General features: G+C 40.3%; 2 protein-coding genes across 3 annotated transcripts in view; both read right to left on the bottom strand.

Moving 5' to 3' along the window:
• The window catches only part of LOC132777178 (V-type proton ATPase subunit S1-like), a 66,265-nt gene extending 62,987 nt beyond the window's left edge, over positions 1-3,278 (bottom strand). Inside the window, exon 1 of the mRNA XM_067468491.1 lies at positions 3,085-3,278. Coding sequence (XP_067324592.1) covers positions 3,085-3,278 — 194 coding nt within the window. The remainder of the gene's footprint in view (positions 1-3,084) is intronic.
• A 20,289-nt stretch (positions 3,279-23,567) lies between these two features.
• Positions 23,568-25,275, bottom strand: part of IQUB (IQ motif and ubiquitin domain containing) — a 41,916-nt gene continuing 40,208 nt past the window's right edge. For both annotated transcript variants that reach the window (XM_067469040.1, XM_060777751.2), the window contains exon 13: positions 23,568-23,878. In XM_067469040.1, coding sequence (XP_067325141.1) covers positions 23,711-23,878 — 168 coding nt within the window. In that variant the 3' untranslated portion in view covers positions 23,568-23,710. The remainder of the gene's footprint in view (positions 23,879-25,275) is intronic.

The raw sequence follows: 25,275 nt of genomic DNA, 5'->3' as shown, positions 1-25,275 counted from the left end.
GGCATAACAGTATGGAATATCTTGAAACTGCAACCTGCTATTTTCATGAGGTTGTTAGAAGGTAATCTCCATGTATTCGCTACTTTTTCACAAGCTGCCAAGAATTAAGTTGCAATAGAGTTCCAAAGAATGTGGGGTCAGGTAATCAGGGAAGATGGAGCTGGTCTCTATCCTCAGTGAATACTTCCTATGTCTCAGTTGGAGGTTATGACATTGCAACCCAAAAGCAAAAGAAAAGACATCTAATAGTTCTGACCTAGCAAAGAAAACTAACACACACTACAAAATTAAGATCAGCAGGTCACCCTTTTCTTCTCCCTGCAGAACATTGTATGAAGATAGATAATAGCTACCTTGCTGTTTACCTGGCCTCCTTCATTTTGGAATGAGAAAAGGGCAGGTCACAAGACCATTATTGTTCCAGAATGAACCAAATTTGTATCAGTGCTCTCCAACTGCTTCCTCATCCCCTGGGCATGTACACATCAAAGAGAAGGGATAACTCAAAATAGTGTTGTTGAGAGTTATTGCCTAGTTCCTCAGAAGACAACTCAAAAAGAGAGATTGGTGGACCTATTATGATGTGGCCTTTGTTGAAAGGTGAAAGAGAACAATTACGGTGGAAGTGGCTTTTGCTGAAAGTGGGGAAGAAACTATCCTCATTGTCATTTGTTCCCTTCAGAAAAGAGTCTTGATAGGGAATCTGCCATCCAAGGATCTAGAGTTTGCTAAGACAACGGTAACTGTACAATGGATCAGGATTTGATTTCATTTTTTATAAACATTTATCAAAAAATATTTTCATATTCAGCACAGTAAAGTTGAGATCTGAATGTGGGAGAAACTAAGGACATTATTCCATGATGCCTCTCCAAGCATTTCTATACATTTAAAACACGGAGCCCCATAGAGATCCACAGAGCCCATCAGACAATACAAGATCATTCAATTGGTTCTCTGTTTGAGCCCATTTCTTAACTGTGTATAAATGCAAGGATTTTAAAGATGCTTAGGAATCAGCTTCAGATGGTTCCCTGTACATAGAAACGGGTTAAAATGGTGAATTGGTGATGGGAATTGTTGGTTTTTTCCCATGTTCTTCCTGTTTTATGACAATTTCCCATGGGTGGTCCCTAAATGTGCCCCAAAGATACAATTATTGCCAGTTTATGCTAAGGACATCAGACAGAGGTGTGTGTGTGCGCGCGCATAAAAACAGGTGTTCAAAGGAATTAAGAAGTTCTCTTTTTAAAAAAAACACGAGGTGCAAAAAACTGAGAGGAGCTTGCACTCTCCTGTATGATGGCAAAGCAAATGGATGATGTCTGTTTGTTGTTGTTTATTCATTCAGTCACTTTCAACTCTTCATGACCTCATGGACCAGCCCATGCCAGAGCTCCCTGTCAGCCGTCACCACCCCCAGCTCCTTCAAGGTCAATCCAGTCACTTCAAGGATGCCCCTCTTCCTTTTTCCTTCAATTTCCCCCAGCATAATTGTCTTCTCTAAGCTTTCCTGTCTTCTCATTATGTGGTCAAAGTACTTCATCTTTGCCTCTAATATCTTTCCCTCCAGTGAGCAGTCAGGCTTTATTTCCTGAAGTATGGACTGGTTGGATGTTCTTGTGGTCCAAGGCACTCTCCGAATTTTCCTCTGACACCACAGTTTAAAAGCATCTATCTTCTTTTGCTCAGCCTTCCTTATGATCCAGCTCTCACATCCATAGGTTACTACGGGGAGTACCGTTGCTTTAACTATGCAGATCTTCATTGCCAGTGTGATGTCTCTGCTCTTCACTATTTTATTGCTCTCCTCCCAAGAAGTAAATGTCTTCTGATTTCCTGGCAGTAGTCTGTGTCTGCAGTAATCTTTGCACCTAGAAATACAAAGTCTGTCACTGCAAATACTTGTGATGTGGGTAAGGAAGTTCTCTGGATCCTTTGGTGACAAAGTGACACAAAATTCCATGGTAAGGACTATTTCCCCCCAATCCCCCTGGATGGAATGAAGTCCATAAATTCAGCCACTTTGGCCTTGGACTTTGAGATCCCTGTGTTTGTAGTTTTCTGATGGATTCCTCTTAACAGCACTGTGGCAAGTAGATATTACATTGCTCTCTCTGTACAAGAAATGGTTGTTGCACTATTTGATTAGGCCAATGTGAATGAGATAGTTCACTAAAACTACATATTTGGGATGGAAAGAAATTAAAGCTGGAAAACTTTGAATGTTTTTTTAAAAACCAAACTGAAGCAGTGGTGCCTATCTCTGATGGATTTTTGAGATAAGATCTATTTTAATAAAATGCAGGCATCTTTTTCAGCCAGGAGAAGGCTGGCAGATAAGAAGAATGTTATTTTGCCCAGCCTCATATAAGCAAACATTCCAATTAAAATTATTTCAGGATAAACACATCCAGTTGGTAGCTATTGACATCCCATGTTCCTATAACTAGTGGCAGCTGTAGGAGCCACATAATTAAAATCAATGACTGCTTTAGTGGAATTTCAAAAAGGCACTGAAGCATCTCATTCAATGATATTACTGTGACAGCCCAATTCACTTCTTGCTGAAGGAATTTTATTTGGAGTGGCAAGTCCACAATGGCCTGATATGAAATGTCATCTTACAATTTAGCACCTTTGATTCCTCAAAGAAGAAAAAAACTTTCCAGAAGCAATGAGTTTGCTCATCTTGTTTGTATTCAAGGTCTGACTTTCATATATGCCAAATAAAATAGCCAACATCTCTCCTTAAGCTTCTTGTGTAGCGCTGGGAGAATATTGGATAGAGTGGTATTGTCAAACTGGAGAAAAATCATTTATGAGATTCCCTCACTCCCAGTTTTGACACAAAGGTAGCTGTCACTATAAACTGTCAAAGGGTTTCACTGATCGAAGACAATACATATTTTCTAAAAGCAGACATTTGGCCTTCTTTATAACTGTCCCCAAATCCATATCAAGCTAGAATTTTAAAACGTTTATGGTTTGAGGAGACAATGGAGATTGTGTAATATACTGGACATGCACTAGAATTGTTATTCAATACATCTTAGTTACTTTAGTTGATTATTTGATATTTACATATAAAAATCTCTGATTTCATTATCATAGAGCAGGGGCTCTCCAACTGTGCTCCGCGGAGCCTTTAGGGCTCCGCTAGTGATACTGAGGGTCTCTTGCACCATGCTGCTTCCTGCCTCATCCTCTATCTTCCTCCTTTCCCTGAGAAACACAGGTAAATTAAAGTTTGGAGCTGTAAAAACAGCAGAAGCCATAGTGTCCTCCTGAGACACAGACCCTTTCTCTCCTGCCTTCCTTGCTAACAACACTCTTTTCCTTGCTGCCCAGAACCTTTTTTCCTTGTCTTCTTTGCTACCAAAACCCTATCCCCCCCCCCCCCGGCACTGTTCACTGCTTTGATTGTGCTTTTTCTGCATGGAAGAAGGGAGTTGAATTGGATACTCACTGAGGTTGCTCCTATTATTATTATTATTACTACAACTGGTACTACGACTGTTACTACAGAGGCTGGATTGCTATCTGCCAGAAGCATTATGTGTTTTTCGTGCATGGCATAAGGGAGTTGACTGGATGGCCCCTAGGGTTGTTCTTTGTTGTTGTTGTTGTTGTTGTTGTTGTTGTTGTTGTTGTTAATGCTACTAGTACTACAAAGGCTGGATGGCCATCTGTTGGGAGTGCTTTGATTGTGTTTTAATGCATAGCAGAAGGGGGTTGGACTGGATTTATTTGCTTTGCCTTAAGGCAGCCATAGCGCTTGGTGAATACCAAGTTGTTAAGGCCTGAAAGTCTTGATATCCCCTCTCAACTTCTCCTTTATCCAGTCACTCCTTCTGGAGTTGAGTGTACTATAAGGCTGTTCTATGGATTTTAGTATTGTTTCCATTATATATTGTTCTATTATATGATATAGAAAGTAAAAAAAGTTTTCATCAATCCCAGCTCCCATTTTCTCCTCTTGAATTTTCTCTACACGTCTTCCTATTCCCCCCTCCCCAATTTGATTCTGCAAGTCATGTGCTTTTAGGGGACTGGTGAAGTTGGAGCTATCGGTTTGAAATCAAAATTGCACTTAGCTAAAACTATCCTCTCTTACATTTCTCTCTCTCCCTTTTTTCATCTCCCGTTTTGCTCTTCAACCTTTTCACTTCTTCAGTGGATAACATATTCTGAAGGGTTTTCTAAGGTGAAGATAGCCAAACTCACACCCACTGCTTCCTGGTAGAAATGTCCTTTCTTCTTTCCTTCTTGACACTTAGAAGCATGTCCCTTTGACTTAAAGGAGAGAGAAGCGAGCTCTACCACTAATCAGTGAAAGACCACACTTTTATGATGAGGAGGGAGAAGGCAGGGCATACACAGGTATTGAGTTTTGTAGGAAAATGTTCTGCATTTGTTCAGAGCACTTCAAACATCTCCAATTAAGAGTTTTCCGCTTTTGGTTACAGCTACGTATTGCTGCACTTGAAATGGATTTGTATCTTCTCGAATTAGCAAATAATTGCTTGCATTTTTATTAAATGTAAGAGTGAAAATAATGTGGCCCTAGAGATGCAATTGGATTCCAACTTCCAGCATCCTGAGTCCAAGGACCTATTCGCATTGATGAGTTACCATGGGGCGATTTGCCAGCCTCTGTGGTGAATCAGCTGAGCAGCGGGGCAATCCCAGTGCCCCGCATCCCGCCTCACCAGCAGCAATGCTTCCCCATCACATGTTGCTGATCTGCAACTGAATACACACCTTCCCCCATGCTGGGCCCATTGTTTGAACAGAACATGGGAAGCCTCCTGTCATTCTGGGTGCAGTGTTGTAGGATGCTGTGCCCCAGTTAAGCCATAGAGCCCTGTCCAAAGTGAGCCTGATGGCTCAACTGTGGTGAAAGCATCCTATGACTCTGCTGAAGCCCTGTGTGATGAAGTCGTATATACTCAGTTGCAGAACAACAATATTTGACAGGCTGAACAATTGCTACTCCTATTTTAACAGCCTTCTTTATTCATTTTTAATAAGGAGGTTGCAAGGAGAGATACTTGGCAAGCCAGAGGAAAGCTAGACAGAACTATGTACATGTTGGTGAAGCAAAGATGAGGTAGAATGGGAAGAAGAGAGCTGCAGATTATCAATAAAACTTAAATGAACAAGTTGTAAAAAGATATGCCATGAAAGAAGCAAGTTTCCAAATCTGACAATTTCCAGACTCGTTGAATTCCCATCATCTACTAAAAAAGTGTTTCATTTTTTTCATAAATTATGCAATCTTTAAGCATATTTTCTCTCCAAATAAATATTTATAGATACATTCTATTTTATTATTTTAAAGATTCAAGTTGTTATTTTTTTATATTTTCAGTGGTAGAACAGTAAAAAAAAAATCACAGGACATTTCTGAAAGATGTGCCAATACCACATCTGAGTAGCTCTTGTCTAAGAAAACCCTGTAATGTTCGTAAGGACAACACAGGTTAACAGGCAATTTGAAGACAGACATTTGAAAAATAACTGCATTGCCATCTGAACATTAGTCCAGGAAGTGTAGATTCAGTTGATTCACTTTGTAATTCTGACCTGGATGAAGCCCCCAGGTAGCCCTGGGCTACATGTATGTATAAGCCATTTTAAACAATAATTATAACCCTTCAGTAGGCATACGAGGACCTAAAGAGCTCAGTTGTTCCAAGCAAGAAGCAAAACCATGATGTTTATTTGCCTATAGTTGGATAGGCTATGCATTAGGGAGAATCATTTGACCTTAAAATTAACAAGCTGTGAAGTATTGCCTAATAGGCAAAGATATAGACTTTTTTTAAGGTTGACAACATACAGAATCCTCCAGCTAGCATGGTCAGAGCTACTCAATAATTTGCTTAATACTATTCTGCTGGTGGAGGCAACCTTACGAAATGCACCAGAGTTGACCCAGGACTTTATCACCCCCCCCCCCCCCCACACACATACACTTGTTTAAAAACTGTTATAATCTATTGAGGAAATGAGAAGTGATGGAGCCCATGCCATGAGATAGGGAGACTTCCTATCGGTGCCCTCATGATTTGTATGGAAAACATCTGAAACAGTCCCCAAAAAGGGGAGGGGGAGAAGATGGTCTGAGATCATCTCAGGAATTCAGGAACTGGGATATTTCATTAGAAAACACACACACACACACACACACACACTAACACACACAACATGTGGGATGGGAGCTGTCAGAATAATCTACATTCAATCAAATCAAGGATGTGGGAAAATAGGCTATCCTGTGGATAGTATTTTACCCAGCAGTGAGTCTCCAGTAACATAATACAGCTGTTCGATTCTTGTATGGTATTTTTTTTAAAATTTAGAAGTCAGAAATAGTGCTACTTTATGAGATCACAGCTTTTCTCTGCCTTTAATATTAATCACAAGACACCATGAGAGGATGTAAACATATAGTAATGGGTAAACCAACAAATTAATATGACAAATGATAAGTAATGAATAACTGAACAGAGTTATTTGCGATGCTACAGGACTAAATGTCATGGTTAGACGATGCTACCCCACACACACACATATGCATGGGATAAGGTCCTTAATCAAATGTCCCTTCTCAACAGAACTTCTTGACTCCTTTCTCCTTGATTTATGAGAGATTTTTGGGATAGCTACTTCTTTCTTCTGACCCTTCTTCACCCTTCCTCCATTCTCAAATCCCTCTTACATCAGGCTACTGGGTTTTTGAAATACTACATTCACAGATGAAAGGCTTGCTGGCTGTTATATTATAAACATAAACTGGTTTGAGGGTGGTATATGGCAGTATGATAGTCAAGGAAGCAGTGTGGAGCAGTTTCTGGCTGTTACTCAGAAAGGCACCTGACGTTAGGCCTGACACGAACCAGGATTTTCTGCTTTTATGGTTTTAGGTCACCTTATTTACACAAACAAGAAGTAGTGTATGGTGACAACAATCATTATCAGATAAGGCTAAAGGGCAAAAAGAAGATTATATGACTCGTTTAAAAAAACCCATATAGCAACCAACATTTTTGGCTAAACATTTCTGTTACCCCAAAAACTGACTACTAAATCTAAAAATTATATTAAATTTAAATCAACACTACCATTGGGATTGGCTCCAAAAGGTAGCAAGGTTGGACATTTGTCACATCCCAAAACCAACAGAGACCCATTTTACTGTCATGATTTCCAGTGTGGTGTGGTGATTGAGTGTTGTATTGTGACTCTGGATTTGAATTCCCACTCAGCCATGAAAACTCTGCAGGTGACCTTGGAAAAACCTTCCAGGTGACAGTCTGAGGCTTACAGGGAGGCAATGGTAACTCTGCTCTGAACAAATCTTGTCAAGAAAACCTGATTATAGGTTTGCTTTAGTGTCACTGTAAGTGACACTTCAAGAAACAACTTGAAGGCACACAACAACTTCAGAACAGACAGACAAAAGGACTCAAGTCCCCCAGAAGACTGAGCTGGGGCAGGGTGGATTCTGGTACAATGATCAAGGAAAATGTGAGCACCAAGAATTCTTCATAATTGATCCCCCTGATGAAGCATTAATCAAAAGTGAATTTTAAAAGTCAAGTACAAAAAGTAAGACATTGTCATTGAGCTACAGTGAGACGCAATATTAAATGTTCCAGGGCTCTTGTGTAATATGATTTTTGTGTGTATCTGTAACTCTATTTTTCTTACTTGAAATGAACTATGTTTTGGGCTTCGGGCCATAGTATTCCATAAAACCACACTGGAACAACTAGCAGTGCTTAGAGAAGTGTTCTCTCTTGACCTCCAGTGTAATGTTACGCTCCACATCAGACAGAACTAAATGGAAGAGTGTGCTTTCTGTTTTCTTAATGTGTGTGTACAGTTTTCATCAATGATTAGGGTGGCTAAATGGATTTTCTTGAACATTTTATTATATTGTTTCTACATTATATGAGCATTGGGAAACCAAATTACATTGGTCGGGGGAAGTGAAGAGTGGCACCCTGTTCAAGAACCCCATAGCCAGCCATAGGGAATTTGAATATTGACCATGGGGTAGTTAAAGTGGAACTGATTTAGGGGTCTAGTTCTAACATCGGCTGTTAGGGATGCTGGATCCCGACATGAAAGGTCTGGAATATTTTTTCTGCTGTATACCATCTGCTGCTTTATTTGCCACCATTGAGGTTTATCTCAAAGCAGTATCAAATATTGACATGTGTCAGTATTTGATACCGAACAACATCTCAGAGATGCCTGGATGTGCAATTAGTTCCAGTTCAGAAGAGAGCATACTCACAGGATAACAGATTTTATATATATATATTCACAAGGCAGAACTGTTTACTTTCATATATATGTTTAACTTAACTCTGATTTGGCAGATACTTTGAAAGCTTACAAAGGTTTGAAATCACAAAAGACTAAAAATTCAAGGGAGGTGTGAACCTCCAATAAAAAACAATTAACAAAGAGATCAAAGCTCAAGAATCAAGTGCAGCATAGCTTGCCAAAAGAAAATCATCGTAACTTATACCAGGTAGAGGAAGAAAACAGATTACTTGAACCAATGATGATGATGATGATGATGATGATGATGATGATGATGATAATTTATTTATATTCTGCTCTATCTCCCCGGAGGGACTCAGGGTGGATTCCAAACATAAAAAGCAAACATTCAATGCCCGAATACAACAACAATACGTTCTTAGTAACAAAATGTAAACAACCTGACATATAAACATGAAATTATGACTTTACAACTAAAATTAAATGATTTCGTATTTACCCAACTTGTTGCTCTTTAAATGTGTTAGCCATAATCCTATAATTCAAGGCCAGTTTGACTACCACATCAAGATGATGGATGCCAAGTTGGGGGCTGATTCAGAGTAGTCACTTTTATGATTTAGGATGAATGGCTAACATGGTGCAATGGTTTGAGCATTAGACTAAAATTCTGGGAGACCAGAGTTTAATTCTTTTGCTCAGCCATGGAAACCCTCTGGGTGACCTTGGGCAAGTCATTCTCTGTTCAGAGGAAGGCAAGGGCAAACTTCATCTGATCAAATTCTGCTAAGAAAACCCCACAATATTGTTAATTCAAAAATGATTTCAAAGCACCCTCATTCTCAACAGCAGCAGCAATTTCATGGTGAGTCCAATGTCCCTGTCTTGTTCACTCCACCCAGTTTTCTCACACTGAAGTAAAGGTAGACTTCCTCTGAGATGTTGACTGTTAGATAGATGGTCATACAAAAAATGATGATCTGTCAAGTATCCTTGTCCTAATTGATTCATACATTCATGGCTAATATAAGTTAAAATAATCAATTTGAAATAAATTCAGAAACAGGATAAAATACCAAGATCTACCCATATTCCCTAGGAATTCAGAGCATGTAGAATGTCTCACCGGTATGTTGACCACATCAGCATCGGCACATGATCCAAGGACAGACTCTTTCCGCACAGCACACTGAAGAAATAAAAGAGCACACTCCACAATGCAGCAATCCTTGCCATGTTCTCTGGCAGAGTCTATGTGAGCTAGTATCTGATGGGAAAACTAAAGTCAGATGAAATTGAAAGAGGCTATGTTTACACACTGGCATTCTAATGCTACTGGATTTAGCCAGGTTTGTTTTATGGGAGGGAAAGAGGAAGTGTTTTGTGACAACAAGATCAATGTCTAACCTGGGTGTGTGTTTTCAAATGTTTTTAAGTCAAGGATTCTGTGCAATAATTGTTATATGGTCAGCCCCTGTTTTTAAGTGGTACTTGGCAGCATTTGACTTGAGATAGCATGCGGGGTGTCCTTAGGCAAGTCACACTCTTTCAGCCTCAGAAGAAGGTAATGGCAACTTTCTTCTGGACAAATCTTACCATGAAACCCCATGAGAGTGTCACCTTAGGGTTGCTGTAAGTGGGAACAGCTTGAAGGCCAACAACAACAACAACAAACTTCCTTTCTGACCCTAGACTAGTGTGGAATGAGTCTTATATATACTTATTTATCACTTTACTGAATCTCCTATACATCATACCATTAAGCAGACAAAGGAATTGCCCCTGGCAGGAGAATTTGTTGATTTTTTTCTCTGTGTTATTTATGTATTAATTTCAACACAAACATTTTAATTTACAATCAAAGTAAGAAACATTTGAGGGGAATCAAACAAAAAGAAGAAACAAAATGAAAAACAGAAAAATACAGAAGAAGAAAAAGAACTATTTCTCTATCTCAAAAACAAAAATTAAACTGATACCTAAACACTTAATTAAAATACTAATCACTGACTAGACTGAACACTAGAAAGTAACTAAAACACAAAAGGTCACTTAGCCCCCCATCCAGATTTTAATGTAAGGGGAAAAATCAAAAAGAAAAACTAAGAAAAACTATTTTATTTTACCATTAGAGTTCCAACTAGAATCATAGAGTTGGAAGAGACCTTTGGGCCATCCTGTCCAACCCCCTGCCAAGAAGCAGGAAAATCACATTCAAAGCACTCCCAACAGATGGCTATCAAAGAAGGTAGAATAGTAGGGCAAATATAACCTATATCTATGATATAATGTAACATTTGGGGTAGTTGCTTCATGTGTCGTTTTCCTCCCAACATAAGGACGGGGCGAGTAGCCGGGAAGACAACCTGAGGATGACCCAGACCCTGCCCCGCCTCCTCCTGGCCCCAACCTTTTCCAGGGCCTCCCTCTCCTGGGCTGTTCCCAGCCAGCACAGGCCCATAATGCGGCCCCAAGGCAAGAACGTTTGCCCATTTCTGGCCTAGGGAATACTAGAGATAATGTTTTTTAAGCAAATCCATGAACAGTTAAATCTGCAAAAACCAAATCATCTGATGTGGAAGGAAACTGGACTTCAAAATCTTCGGTTTTCCATCTGGGTGGCTTTTTAATGGTTGTTTCACATCAAAAAATATTTAAAATATTGCATAAAATACATTTAGGTGCTGTCCTTAGGGAGTATATGAAATAAATGACTTCCATGTTTAGATTCCGGTCCCATCTCAAAGATATCCCATTAAAAGCAAATATTTTAAAATCCAAAAACCTCTAAAATTCAAAGCATTTCTGGATCCAAGCATTTTGGGTAAGGAATATTCAGTCTATAGTTGTATAGGTTTGAAAAAAAGAGGAATTGCTTCAGTAAGTAAAAAAAAAAAAGGGGGGGCAGTGAGGAATTCAGAAGATTGATAAATAATGAGTTTGTCAAGAAAGGCCACATTTTAGAAGCTCTAATTTTGGCTGCTAGTATGGGGGTATTTCTTCCAAACAAGAACAGCCTGAAGGGATCATAATAAGAGACAGAAAACAGAGTGCAATCTAATAAAAGCTCTTCATATTTTCCACATGAGCCTTAGCATTATAATGTATTTCAAACAGAGCAGCCGTTATTTAGAATTCTGTGCCACAGGGTGATTTTTATGTTTATTGTATTTTGAAGTTAACCTAAAAGAGAAGAAACAATGTGCCCAATTCATTTCATATATTCACAGTTTCACACCTCATCTCATAAATCCTGTTTGTTTTTAGATGGATATTGTGAAATTGCTCAACACGTCGAGGTTCAACAACTTCTCTTTACAGGTGCTGAATAAAACTAGGTCTCTAGAATTTATCAGGACCTATTCACTAACACACCAGAGCCATAGAAAAGAATTTTTTATGGATCTTCTCTAATATAGATCTTCTCTAATATAAGGAAAGTGGAAATTTCTAACTACCATTATTTTTTTTATTCTGTGGAAGTATGTCCAACATCCCCAAAGGTATTCACATCTCCAGTGAGTAAAGTACTTTACTATCTAGTTCTTGAGCAGTTGTATGTTTTCAGATTCATAACACCTATGGTTCTAAGAGCTTCCTTGGTAGACCAGTGATGAGCAGAGATGGGAGACTCCAGCAGGGTATGCCTAGACTTTAGTGTAGTGCTTGACACATAGTCAAAATTTTCAATCTGCTACTGATTGAGTGCATAAATACAGAACTCATAGGTATAGAGGGCCGTTGTATACTATGCCTGTGCAATCAATAAAAAAAATGTTTCAATACTCATTGCTAATTTCGGGGTGGGGGCATGCGAATCAATTCTAAAGTATTTCTAAAATATCATAATGATGTAACGAAATTTTTGTTACATTTTTGTTAAATTATTGTGCAAGTGGGGAAGCTTCTCCCTCATTTTAGAGCTATTGAGATTAAACTTTCTGCAGTTGTCGAACACCTTTACCACTGCCCCACCCTTCCAAGTTTCGGAACATTTCACACATCCACTGATTTTTGGGAATTTAAAAAGGGTTTATGAAAAACATTTTTAAAAAAACGACAAGAGCTATCTCCTTGAATTTCTATTTTCAATTATCCAACATAATCAGGGCATAATTCTTGCAATTTATCAGAAAGATTTGCACATCCACAGATTTTTAGGGAATTTTAACAGTACTATTTCATTGGAAGACCCCAGGAGTCATTCAGGCCACCCTCCTTCTGCCAGGCAGGAAAAGCACAGTCAAACCACAGATGCCCATCCAGCTTTTGAAATAATAATAATAATAATAATAATAATAATAATAATAATCACCATTATCACAGGAAACCTAATAGGTAAATTTTGGATTTACTGCCTCTCAACTTTCCCTACCTCACAGGGTTGATTCAACCGCAACAATCTCCTTTTATCTCAAAATCCCTTTAGAGAATGAACACAGGTTTTCCCCTACTAAAACTTTTAGGGAGGAGGAGGAGGAGGAATCACAAGGCAGTAAACAAAATTCTGAGAAATATAGTTTGGGAAGTTGAGGACCCCTGTGGCACCACCCTAAACTATCTTTCCTAGAATACTGTTCAGAATACTGATGCTGCCCTCATTAAAGCCTCAATGTGATGGTTTCTGCCTGTCTCTCTTTGGGTCAACCATGTGCCAGAGGGGCTGCTTCTTTGCTCATCAATTGAGTCAGGCATCCCTCATTCTCCCCTGCCCAGGCCCCCCTCACTGCCCTCTTTGGAGGAACCAAACCCAGCCCTTCTGGAGGGAAGCAGTGCTCAAGACTGAGACCTGGAGCCACTTACCAGACTTACATAACTCTTCCAAAAAGTCATAGACCAGTGGCTTGAAACCTGGGGTTTTTGTGTAGGCACCGCCCGCATTTCTTAATATTGTGCCGTATGTACAAATCTTACAAAATAGATTTGACATACGAAGTACAAATGGCTTTTTGCACAGCCCGATTGTGTACAGAAAAACCTCAATAGGTGTGGCCAAATTAGGAAGTGATTCTAAGTTTCTAAGATTCTAAGTTTTCCACTCTGTTTCAGGAATATTGGCCACTTTGATGAGCCAGCCATTGGATATTATCTAATTCTCACTGAGAACAGTCTAGTGTACTATGTTGAGCATTGGACTAGGAACTTTATTACACAAAGCAATAATTTTCTACCCTATTGCTCAATATCATGTGTATCCCACTGCCAAATGGTCTCCTCCCTGTGACTTTCCCATCATTAACGCCCAATCCCACAACATTTCCCATCACCTATTTTGTTGCAATGAATACCGTTCACTTATGTGGTGTGATATAAAGGGGCAAGATTCTTCTATCATTCTCATTTTCCTTGTTGTTCCAAAAGTGGCTGTTTGCCTTTTGTTTTATATGTTACTAGCTTGGGGACCCGGCGTTGCCCGGGTTATTAGAGAAAGTGGGTAATGGTGGTTCTGTATGCCAAGTTTGGTCTTTATTGGTCTTTGGATAACGGCTGCATTATTTTCAGGAAGTGAGTGAAGGTACTTGAAGTCCCATCATCCATGGCCCATCCTCCTACAAACAGCAGCAGGATATAGAGTGGGTCATGGGGGCTCTGTGTGCCAAGTTTGGTCTTTATCAGTCATTAGATGAGGGTGGCTGTGGTGTCAGTAAGTGAGTGAAGGTACTGCAAGTCCCATCATCCAAAGTCCATCCTCTTTCAAACAGTAGCAGAATGTAGAGTGGATCATGGGGGCTCTATGTGCCAAGTTTGGTCATCATTGGTCATTAGAAGAGGGTTGCAGCAATCTTTGGAAGGTATTGCAAGTCCCATCGTCCATTGTGCATCCTCCTTCAAACTGCACCTGGATGTAGAGTGAGTCATGGAGACTCAGTGTGCCAAGTTTGGTCTTTATCGGTAATTGGATGAGTGTGGCAGTGGTCTCAGGAATTGCGCAAAAGTACTGCAAGTCCCATAATCCATGGTCTATCCCCAGCCAAACCCACACCAGGATGTAAAGTGGGTCATGAGAGGTCTATGTGCCAAGTTTGGTCCTGATCAGACATTGGATGAGGTTAACAGCGGTCTCAGAATGTGAGTGATGGTACTGCAAGTCCCATCATCCAAAGTCGATCCTCCTTCAAACTGCAGCAGGATGCAGAGTGGGTCATGGGGGCTCTGTGTGCCAAGTTTGATCTTTATCAGACATTAGATGAGGGTTGCAGCCATCTTGGGAAGGGAGTGGAGGTACTTCAAGTCCCATCATCCATGGTCTGTCCTCCTCAAAAGTACACCAGGATGTAGAGTGGGTCATGGGGACTCTGTGTGCCAAGTTTGGTCTTGATCAGTCATTGGTGAGGGTCTCAGTGGTCTCAGGAAGTGAGTGAAGTGACTGCAAGTCCCATCATCCATTGTCAATTTCTTCCAAACCGCACCAGGATGTAGAGTGGGTTATGCGGGCTCTCTGTGTAAATTGTGGTCCTGATCCATCATTGTTGGCAGTTATAATGGTTTTAGGAAGGGAGTGCAGGTATTGCAAGTCCCATCGTCCATAGTGCATCCTCCTCCAAGCCGCACCAGGATGTAGAGTGCGTCATGGAGACTCAGTGTGCCAAGTTTGGTCTTTATCGGTGATTGGATGAGGTTTGCAGTGGTCTCAAAAATTGAGCAAAGGTACTGCAAGTCCCATAATCCATGGTCCATCCTTGGCCAAACCACACCAGGACGTAAAGTGGGTCATGAGAGGTCTATGTGCCAAGTTTGGTCCTGATCAGACATTGGATGAGGTTAACAGCGGTCTCAGAATGGGAGTGATGGTACTGCAAGTCCCATCATCCATGGTTCATACTCCTCCAAACTGCAGTAGGATGTAGAGTGGGTGATGGGGGCTCTGTGCCAAGTGTCGTCTGTTTTGGTAGTGTTCTGACCCAGCCCCCGGCCTTTCCTTTCCTCTCTATGTCATCTCGGAATGTTGGATTTGAGGCTGGCCAATCAGAGGCCATATGCAAATTTCCTTTTGTCATGCCCCGTTTCTGCCATGAGCCCTCTTCTCCACCAGGGGCTCCTATTGAAGCTGGCCAATCAGAGACCATATGCAAATAGCACCACAGCGGCAGCCAATCAGAACGCTGCCACATACTCCTTCCTCTGTCTGATACAAACATTCTCTTTTATTATATACTAGCTTGGGGACCCGGCGTTGCCCGGGTTATTAGAGAAAGTGGGTAATGGTGGTTCTGTATGCCAAGTTTGGTCTTTATTGGTCTTTGGATAATGGCTGCATTATTTTCAGGAAGAGAGTGAAGGTACTTGAAGTCCCATCATCCATGGCCCATCCTCCTACAAACAGCAGCAGGATATAGAGTGGGTCATGGGGGCTCTGTGTGCCAAGTTTGGTCTTTATCAGTCATTAGATGAGGGTGGCAGTGGTGTCAGTAAGTGAGTGAAGGTACTGCAAGTCCCATCATCCAAAGTCCATCCTCTTTCAAACAGCAGTAGAATGTAGAGGAGGGCTCTATGTGGCAGGTTTGGTCTTGATTGATCATTAGAAGAGGGTTGCAGCAATCTTTGGAAGGGAGTGGAGGTACTTGAAGTCCCATCATCCATGGTCTGTCCTCCTCCAATCTGCACCAGGATGTAGAGTGGGTCATTGGAGCTCCATGTGCCAAGTTTAGTCTTGATTAGTCATTGGCGAGGGTCTCAGTGGTCTCAGGAAGTGAGCAAAGGTACTGCAAGTCCCATCATCCATCTCCAAATTTTTCCAAACAACACCAGGACGTAACGTGGGTCATGAGAGGTCTATGTGCCAAGTTTGGTCTTGATCCGTCATTGGATGAGGTTTGCAGAGGTCTCAGAATGTGAGTGAAGGTACTGGAAGTTCCATCATCCATGGTCCACCCTTCTCCAAAACTGCAGCAGGATGTAGAGTGGGTCATGGGGGCTCTGTGTGCCAACTTTGGTCTTGATTGGTCATTAGATGAGTTTTGCAGCATCTTGGGGAGTGGAGGTACTTGAAGTCCCATCATCCATGGTCTGTCCTCCTCCAAACTGCACCAGGATGTAGAGTGGGTCATTGGAGCTCCATGTGCCAAGTTTAGTCTTGATGAGTCATTGGCGAGGGTCTCAGTGGTCTCAGGAAGTGAGTGAAGTGACTGCAAGTCCCATTATCCATTGTCAAATTCTTCCAAACCGCACCAGGATGTAGAGTGGTCATGCTGGGTCTCTGTGTAAATTGTGGTCCTGATCCATCATTGTTGGCAGTTGTAATGGCCTTAGGAAGGGAGTGCAGGTATTGCAAGTCCCATCGTCCATGGTGCACCCTCCTTCAAACTGCACCTGGATGTAGAGTGCGTCATGGAGACTCAGTGTGCCAAGTTTGGTCTTTATCGGTAATTGGATGAGCGTTGCAGTGGTCTCAGGAATTTCGCAAAGGTACTGCAAGTCCCATAATCCATGGTCTATCCCCACACACCAGGACGTAAAGTGGGTCATGAGAGGTCTATGTGGCAAGTTTGGTCCTGATCAGACATTGGATAAGGTTAACAGCGGTCTCAGAATGTGAGTGATGGTACTGTAAGTCCCATCATCCAAAGTCGATCCTCCTTCAAACTGCAGCAGGATGCTGAGTGGGTCATGGGGGCTCTGTGTGCCAAGTTTGATCTTGATCAGACATTAGATGAGGGTTGCAGCTGTCTTGGGAAGGGAGTGGAGGTACTTCAAGTCCCATCATCCATGGTCTGTCCTCCTCAAAAGTGCACCGGGATGTAGAGTGGGTCATGGGGACTCTGTGTGCCAAGTTTGGTCTTTATCGGTAATTGGATGAGGGTTGCAGTGGTCTCAAGAATTGAGCAATGGTACTGCAAGTCCCATAATCCATGGTCCATCTCCGGCCAAACCACACCAGGACGTAAAGTGGGTCATGAGAGGTCTATGTGTGAAGTTTGGTCCTGATCAGTCATTGGATGAGGTTAACAGCGGTCTCAGAATGGGAGTGATGGTACTGCAAGTCCCATCATCCATGGTTCATATTCCTCCAAACTGCAGTAGGATGTAGAGTGGGTGATGGGGGCTCTGTGTGCCTATTTCGGTCTGTATTGGTAGTGTTCTGACCCAGCCCCCGGCCTTTCCTTTCCTCTCTTTCTCATCTCGGAATCTTGCATTTGAGGCTGGCCAATCAGAGACCATATGCAAATTTCCTTCTGTCATGCCCCGTTTCTGCCATGAACCCTCTTCTCCACCAGGGGCTCCTATTGAAGCTGGCCAATCAGAGACCATATGCAAATAGCACCACAGCGGCAGCCAATCAGAACGCTGCCACATACACCGTCCGCCCTTCCGCCCTTCCTCTGTCCGATACAAACACTCTTCTTTATTATATATACAGATACAGATATAGATTGTTATATTTGCCTTTTAAATTTTAAAAGCTGGAATAAGACAACTGATGTAAAGATAAAAATAAAAACTGAAAAAATTAAGGAATAGCAGAAGTATGGAAATGTGGGGATACAATAGTTTTCAGAAGTATGATCACAGGATCGCGTATTGGCAAATCAGTAAAACTGTGCTATTAAAGAAAGGTATAATATTGAAAGTGTGGAATAGCAGGTCCATGCAATAAAGGGCTCTTTTACACAGCCATATAAAATCCAGATTATCTGCTTTGAACTGGATTATCTAGCAGTGTAGACCCAGGACTCTAGAGAACAAGGTGATCCTGGGGTAGTCATACACTTTCAGAGGCAGGCAAAACAAACCCATTCTGAACAAACCACCCCTAAGATAGGTTTGCCTTAAGATCCCCGCAAGTTAGAACCAATTTGAAGTTACACAACAAGTTTTCACTGTGATGCTAAATCTATTGGTTGTACTACTTAACAGTTACATGTGATGACTTATATGATTGAATGTGATGAAAACCCTCTACAAAGAAAACTAGAAATAGTAAAGTAAAATTAGTAAAACTAGAAATAGTAAGGAACTAATACCTAGGAAACACTAGGAATTTCTTTTTTACTGATCTGGCATCTGTGATGACTTTTTTCAGAGGTGAAGAGTGGAATGTAAGTGAGGTAGTAGTTAATGAACTTCAAACATTTTTGGACAAGAGGTTTTACAAATATTCTCTTGAGGTATCAAAATATATTCTTCAGCTTTATGAATGTTTACATATTGGATGTAAATTATTTTGTTGGTGAAAGCCTGTCAACACCATATTCATGTAGCACAGGAATAAATTTGGATCTCTAAATCTGGACGAAAGGGATGTTGTTGCCATAAGGGGAAATTTATGCGATAATTTTGAGAAGGTGAGCAATAGAAAATACAGGCTCTCATATTAAGGAAACACCTTTAAATGAAAGATGGAAGAACATGATTCCATTTTAATGTTCCACAATAAAATTTAGCTTGAACGTTTTTCATTATAAAATTAATTCAAAAGTATGAAATTACTGGCATTTTGTGTTTCAGAAGTATTTTTCATAGTCTTCAGGCTACGTGTATTTTCATGAATGTAGAATTTCATTTAAGTGCTTTCCAGTTCTGTGCTGAACATTTGATAATTAAAATGCAGCCATGCATCGGCCTATGTATGAGTCACACTTAATGGTACTCATCACTCAGCCATTAAGATATAAGGAGATTCCAAAGCGGGAATATTTCATCCTGACTCCTGTTTTTATAGTCCACTTAACTCAAATCACAGTACATAACTGGAGGGGAGAGGGGGAGGCATTCAACCTCTCTGTTGAAACATAAATTATGAAGTAGTCTTGGGGTGCAATTACACTGTAGAATTAATGCAGTTTGATACCACTTGAATTGCAATGCTTAATGCAATGGAATCACAGGAGTTGTAATTTTACACAAAGGGGCCTTCTACATTGACAATGTGGCTCTCATCGAGGGTTACCAGGTACCAGATGGGGCCCACATGGAATCTGCACAGGGATTCCATGGCGGCCTTGCAGAAGGGAGAGAGTTCCTACTACACAGCACTGCCAAACACGGCTTGACAGTCATCAGATGTCCCCTCCCTCCCATGTCAGGATTGTCTCCAGCTGTAACATACCTTTCCTTGGTGTTCAGTGAGATGTTAGGCAGAGCTCTGGGAATAAGGCAGGTGCCATGTCATGACTGGGGACTGCCACAACACGAGGGGCAACAGGGGACTGCCATCCTGTGTATTCTGGGCCACTTGAGCTAGGGGCAGGATTTGGACTTTCCTACAACTTAGCTGCATCAAATTAAACAAATTCCCCAAATTAAACAAAAGGACTCAACCTATTCAGGCATTTGTAACTTCTATGATCCTCTATTCACACAGGAGTTAAAGGCCCAATAAAGGAGAGAGGCACAGATCTCAAATGGTGACACCAGCTCCTTCCATAGTGCCCTATATCCCAGGATCTGATCCCAGATTATCTGCTTTAAACTGGATTATATGAGTCCCCACTGCCAGATAACCTAGGTGATACTTTGTGGCTGGTGGCTGCTTGTTTATTGCTTTCCCCCAAATCATTTCACAGCCTTCTTTTTTTGGTGCTGGTGGTGGTGGTGGTGGTGGTGGGGGGACTTGAATTTTCTGTCTATAGTGATCCCTTGTAGCATCGCAAGTAAGTCAATTGTATATTTGTGTCTCTAATAATGTCAAATTTGTTCCATTGCATGGTTCTTTTTAACCATGTTTCTTAGTAAGGGAATCAAAGCTACACTAATATAGTAGGACCCCCATATCTACAAATGAATATCCATGGTTTGATTTTAGCCACACTTAAAAAAAACCCCATGCTCAGAAGTGTTTGTAGACCTCTCCCAGTCTTCCTGCACCATTCTCCAGTATGCTTCCAACTCAAGCAGAGTCAAAATATAGTTATTATTCACACTTAATGGTACTCAGGTTTCAGGTATCCACCGGGACAGAGGGGTAGTCTTGTATATGAGGCTTATACTGTATGATTAATTGTAGACCTTCAAGTTTGCTTCATAAATGTATTATCACAATGGGTTTTGTATTTTGATGTGCTTAGAAGCTTGTTGTGGAGGGTGACTTCATGAGTAATTTGAAAACTCTGGAAAATGAGGCTTCCCCATAGTGAGGAACAGAAGAGGTTCTCCTATTCAGAAAGTTATTTCCCTCCAAATACAGAATAGAGAGGATTGGTAAAAGTAAGGTGTGGGATTTACATGCTTCTTCCAGCTTGAAGAATAACTGAAAAGGGATACTTCCAGTACAAGATTCAACAGTGCTGACAGTCAATTGTGCATGCCAGTTTGACTGCTAAACTTTTAGCTGAAACAAAAGGATAAAAGGTCCAGAACGAACAGAACACAATTTAGAAATACCCCCACTTGGAACCAGCAAAGCCTGTGAAGTGTGCTTTGGCAACAGCATTGGGATTTATATTCTATGAATATGGTGTATCTCAAAACCTGAAGTTGTTGACAGTCAGCATACCAAATAACATTGCAAAATGCAGTGACCTTTTTTGAGCAGCAGCATCTAGTTTGGGACGAACTGTGGCAACTGCATTTCTCTGACTGCCAGCTAACCAGCATTGTATTACTGAAATGGAGTGGCCATAGGACCTTCAAGTCTTAATTTCTCTTTTAGAAATAAATTAAACTGCAAACTGCATGGATATAAAATGTGTTTGTGTTGAAACTTTTCACCATCCTTCCTCAATCCTTTAGTTTTTTGTACAATCGAACTTGGTGAAAAGTTCTTAAAGACTCAAGAAAACTTCCTTTTATGTGACATTTCATTGGCCTTAATAAAAGTATAAAAGTATTGTCCAGCTGTGGATTTTGATTTTACAGATTGAGTACCCCATATTCTAAATGCTTGGGGCCAGATGTATTTTTTGAGTTCAGATTTATCCCCAGTTTTGGACATACCTGTATTTGCCCATACATAATAAGATATCTTTATTAACCTGCTGCCCTGGTGGTGCAGCAGGTTAAACCGCTGAGCAACTGAACTTGCTGACTTAAAGGTTGGTGGTTCAAATGCAGGGAGTGGGGTGAGCTCCCGCTGTTAGGCTCAGCTTTTGGCAACCTAGCAGTTCAAAAACATGCAAATGTGAGTAGATCAATAGGCACCACTTCTGCGGGAAGGTAACAGTAGTCCATGCGGTCATGCTGGCCACATGCCCTTGGAGGTGCCTATGGACAATGCCAGCTCTTTGATTAGAAAAGGAGATGAGCACCACATCCCAGAATCGAACGCAACTAGATTTCATATCAGGGGAAACCTTTACCTTTACCTAATGAGATATCTTGGAGATGGGACCAGAATTTAAGCCCCAAATTCATTTACGTTTCTTGAACACCTTATATGCATAGCCCCAAAGCAATTTTATACAATATATTTAATAATTTTGTTCATAAAACATATTGTTTATACTGAAATAAAAAACAAACAAACGTGTAACTACTTCTGTCACCCACATGAACAATTTTGTTTTTCTGAGTATTTTGGAATTCTGGATAATGGATGCTCAACTTATGGACTATACAGTCAACTATGGTTTCTTTTTGAAAAAATCTGTTAACACTGGACTTCTAATGCATAAACTTGTAGAACTGCTGTACCTTTTGTCAACAATGTAAATAAACTGAATTTGTGCAAGGGATGGGGTGAAATTATTACTCTATATGTATGTGCATATGTAGAATTTGTGGACGATCCCCTCCTTAATCAAGGCCACATTTGTTATATCCTGAATCTGTATAGATAATTTATCCCAGATTTTAAGTGGTACATTAGAAGGCAAATATAACTGGTCTATGGCATTAGATAAGGCCGGGCTTTAGCACAGCAGGCTAAACTGCCACCTGCAGAAAATCTTGCCAATCAAAAGGTCGACTGTTCAAGCCTGGGTTGGGGTGAGCTACCGCCATCAACCCGGCTTCTGCTCACATAGCAGTTCGAAAATAGCAATGTGAGCAGATAAACAGGTACTGATTTGGTGGGGAGATAATAAAAGGTGCCCATGCGGACATGCCGGTGATTCAATCCGGAGAATGTCTAAGGACAACAAACCTCCTTAGCATGGAAGATTTATACTGATTTATGCAATGCTTTTGATACAAAATAATAAAAAGCATGGAAGACGGAGCGGCAGCATCCCACCCATGGCTGGAGTGCAGCACAGCCTCCAGATGCCGGAGATGGAAAAAGGTGGGAAGCCTTTACCTCTGTTTATGTACTGTCTGTCTTTGTTAATTATATAATAGCATTGCATGTTTGCCATATATGTATATTGTAATTTGCCCTGAATCCCCTTGGGAAGATAGAGCAGAATATAAATAAAGTATATATTAGCTATGGATAAACAGTCTACATTTTCTAAGCATTTGGCGATTCTAAAGTCTCATTTCCAGATTACAAAATGAAACTGCAAATTGATATACATGATGTAATTGCCTTTGGATTTTTGTTAATATATGTACAAGTAGTCCCTGAGTTATAAACATCCAACTTACAAATGACTCATAGTTAAGAACGGGGCTGAGACAAAAGGAGGCAAGAGAAATCTATCCCTCGGAAGGGTAATTCACTCCCAAAAGAGTTGTCATGGGGAAAAGGTGTCTTAACTGAAGCTTTATCACCAATCCTTGTTTCATCAACAAACCAAATTTTTCAAAATCCAATTATCACAGGAACAGAAAGTGAGGTGAAATCTTCTGAACATGGGCACAGACATCAAAATAAATACCACAGGGCTGTTAACCTTTGCTCTCCAAAACTTGCAAATGGTGGGAGTTACAGTTTTAAAATGTACCTGTTCTGACTTACATACAAACTCAATTTAAGAACAAATCTACAGACCCTGTCTTGAGAACAGCCTGTATAACAAAAAAAAACAAAACATGGAAGACAAATATTTGAATTTTATGAAATAAAGATTATTTTCAGTTTGTGTACTACCTATTTTCCGAGATGTGGTACTGATCAGCATTATTATTATAAAGGGGAAAGTTGAAATAATTTTAAATTTTAGTAGTGATCCCTCTGCCCCCCAAACACACTCCCCTTTAATAAAGGTGTTCATCATACCCCTTCCTTAATTTCTACTAATGACTATTACCATATACAGTATGGCCTAGATATGTCATAGAAATTCTAATTTAAAAAGAGAATTCCAAGTAAGAGAATATTTAATTCTTTTCCTACAAAACAAAAGTTTGTTTTGTTTCAAAAGAAAAATTGAGATTGGATTACAAATAGGTGTAATTTTCAGAGAAAAGAACAGCATAACAATAGCAATTTGGTGATCAATGTATAATCTTAAAACAGTTTTGTGTTTATTAGTATACAATCAAACAATTACAGACAACTAAAGCAGATAACATGAATATTTATCTTGATGCCAGATTGGTTATTCAAGCAATAAATCCGTGAAAATGCTTCCAGATCTAGAATGCATTACTTTGATGGCCCAGGTGTTAAAGGTTTTGTTACTAAAAGATCTTCTGAGATGGTTGGTTTGTCATCTTTATGCAGAGCACCTGCCAGCTCTGGAAATTGGGAGAAATAGTTCCTTGCAAGCATATGTTTGTGTTTTATCCTGTGAATAAATGCTGGCTCATAAGCCTGAAAAAGGAGAGGAGGGGAAAGCAACATTAGTACATGAAATACAATTAGAGCATTAAGTCTCTTTGGATCGGCTGTCTGTAATTTTCCAAATTTTCCAAACATTGAATTCTAATGAGACGATTTTTAAAAGTACAAAACAGTTATTTCTTCTGTATTTCAATAAGGCATCCCTCTATGATAATTCATTGAAACAGAATTACACAAACGTTCACAATAAGTTGCTCCAGATCTTAACAGGTACAAGATAGCGAAAAAGGTTAAGTGAAGTTGCACTTTGACTCAAAGGCACGTTCCTTTCAGATTAACATCTGAGTATAGATTTGATGGATTAGATCATCAGTGGACAAGTCCAGATTGGTGATTTGTGATTATTTGGGCTGAACTGTTTAATGTTGTCTCTGGATTTTCTGTGCCACTTGTTGGAGCATGCAAGGAATCTGTGTGTGTGTGTGTGTGTGTGTGTGTGTGTGTGTGTGTGTGTGTGAACTGTAAAATAAGATGCATGAAGCTGATTGGATGGGCAATGCCCAGGGAGATGGCTGAGCCTGGGACTTTTGGATACTGTTACATTTTTGTTCAGGCTTCAGCTATGAAGGTGCAGAGAGAGAAGAGAGAAGCAGAGAAAGACAAAGTTTGGAGTGTACTCTTGCTTCATGAGTTACTGTAAGAAGTTTATCCACATGGACAAAGAAAAACCATTTTAAATCTCTCATAAAAGGACATGATGTAACCAATCACATTGTACATATGTTGTTTTGAACTACGAAGAGTAAACTACTTGTTCTTTACTGTTCACCTGCATGACATATTTTCTTTCTCTAGCAAGGCAGTGTGTGGGCTGATCAAACGTGAATTACACGTGGTATATTTTACATTATGCCACACCACTTACCTGTCCAAAAGTTCTCCTGACTTTTAAAAAAATCAACATAAAGTTGGTATAATGGGTTCACTTGGAGGGTACCTTGCTTTTTATGTAAGTTGCAAAATATTGCAACTGGGGATGTCCAGTACCCAGATGTACTACAATCCTCATGTAATTTTCTTCTGTTACTTCCTCTCTGCCTTTTTACTATTTTTAAGTGTCTCGGAATGTATATTGTAATTCTAAAGTGACAAACCCTAATGGTGCTATTTCTGCATTTGTTTCTTCCAAAAAACCTCCCCACTATTGAACACACACACATACAGACTGTCTACTTGGTCAATCTCTACCAATGTCTCAGGATTCATCTATACGCTAGAATTAATGCAGTTTGACACCACTTGAACTGCCACGGCGAAAAGCAATGGAATCATAAACGTTGTAGTTTTACAAGGTCTTTTGCTTCCTCTGCCAAAGAATGCTGGTACCAAAGCAAACTACAAACACCAGGACTCCATAGAACGGCTGT

The sequence above is a fragment of the Anolis sagrei genome, chromosome 5, assembly GCF_037176765.1.
Source record: "Anolis sagrei isolate rAnoSag1 chromosome 5, rAnoSag1.mat, whole genome shotgun sequence".
NCBI lineage: Eukaryota > Metazoa > Chordata > Lepidosauria > Squamata > Dactyloidae > Anolis > Anolis sagrei.
The sequence above is the reverse complement of the archived record's forward strand: the minus strand, read 5'-3'. Positions and strand labels throughout refer to the sequence as shown.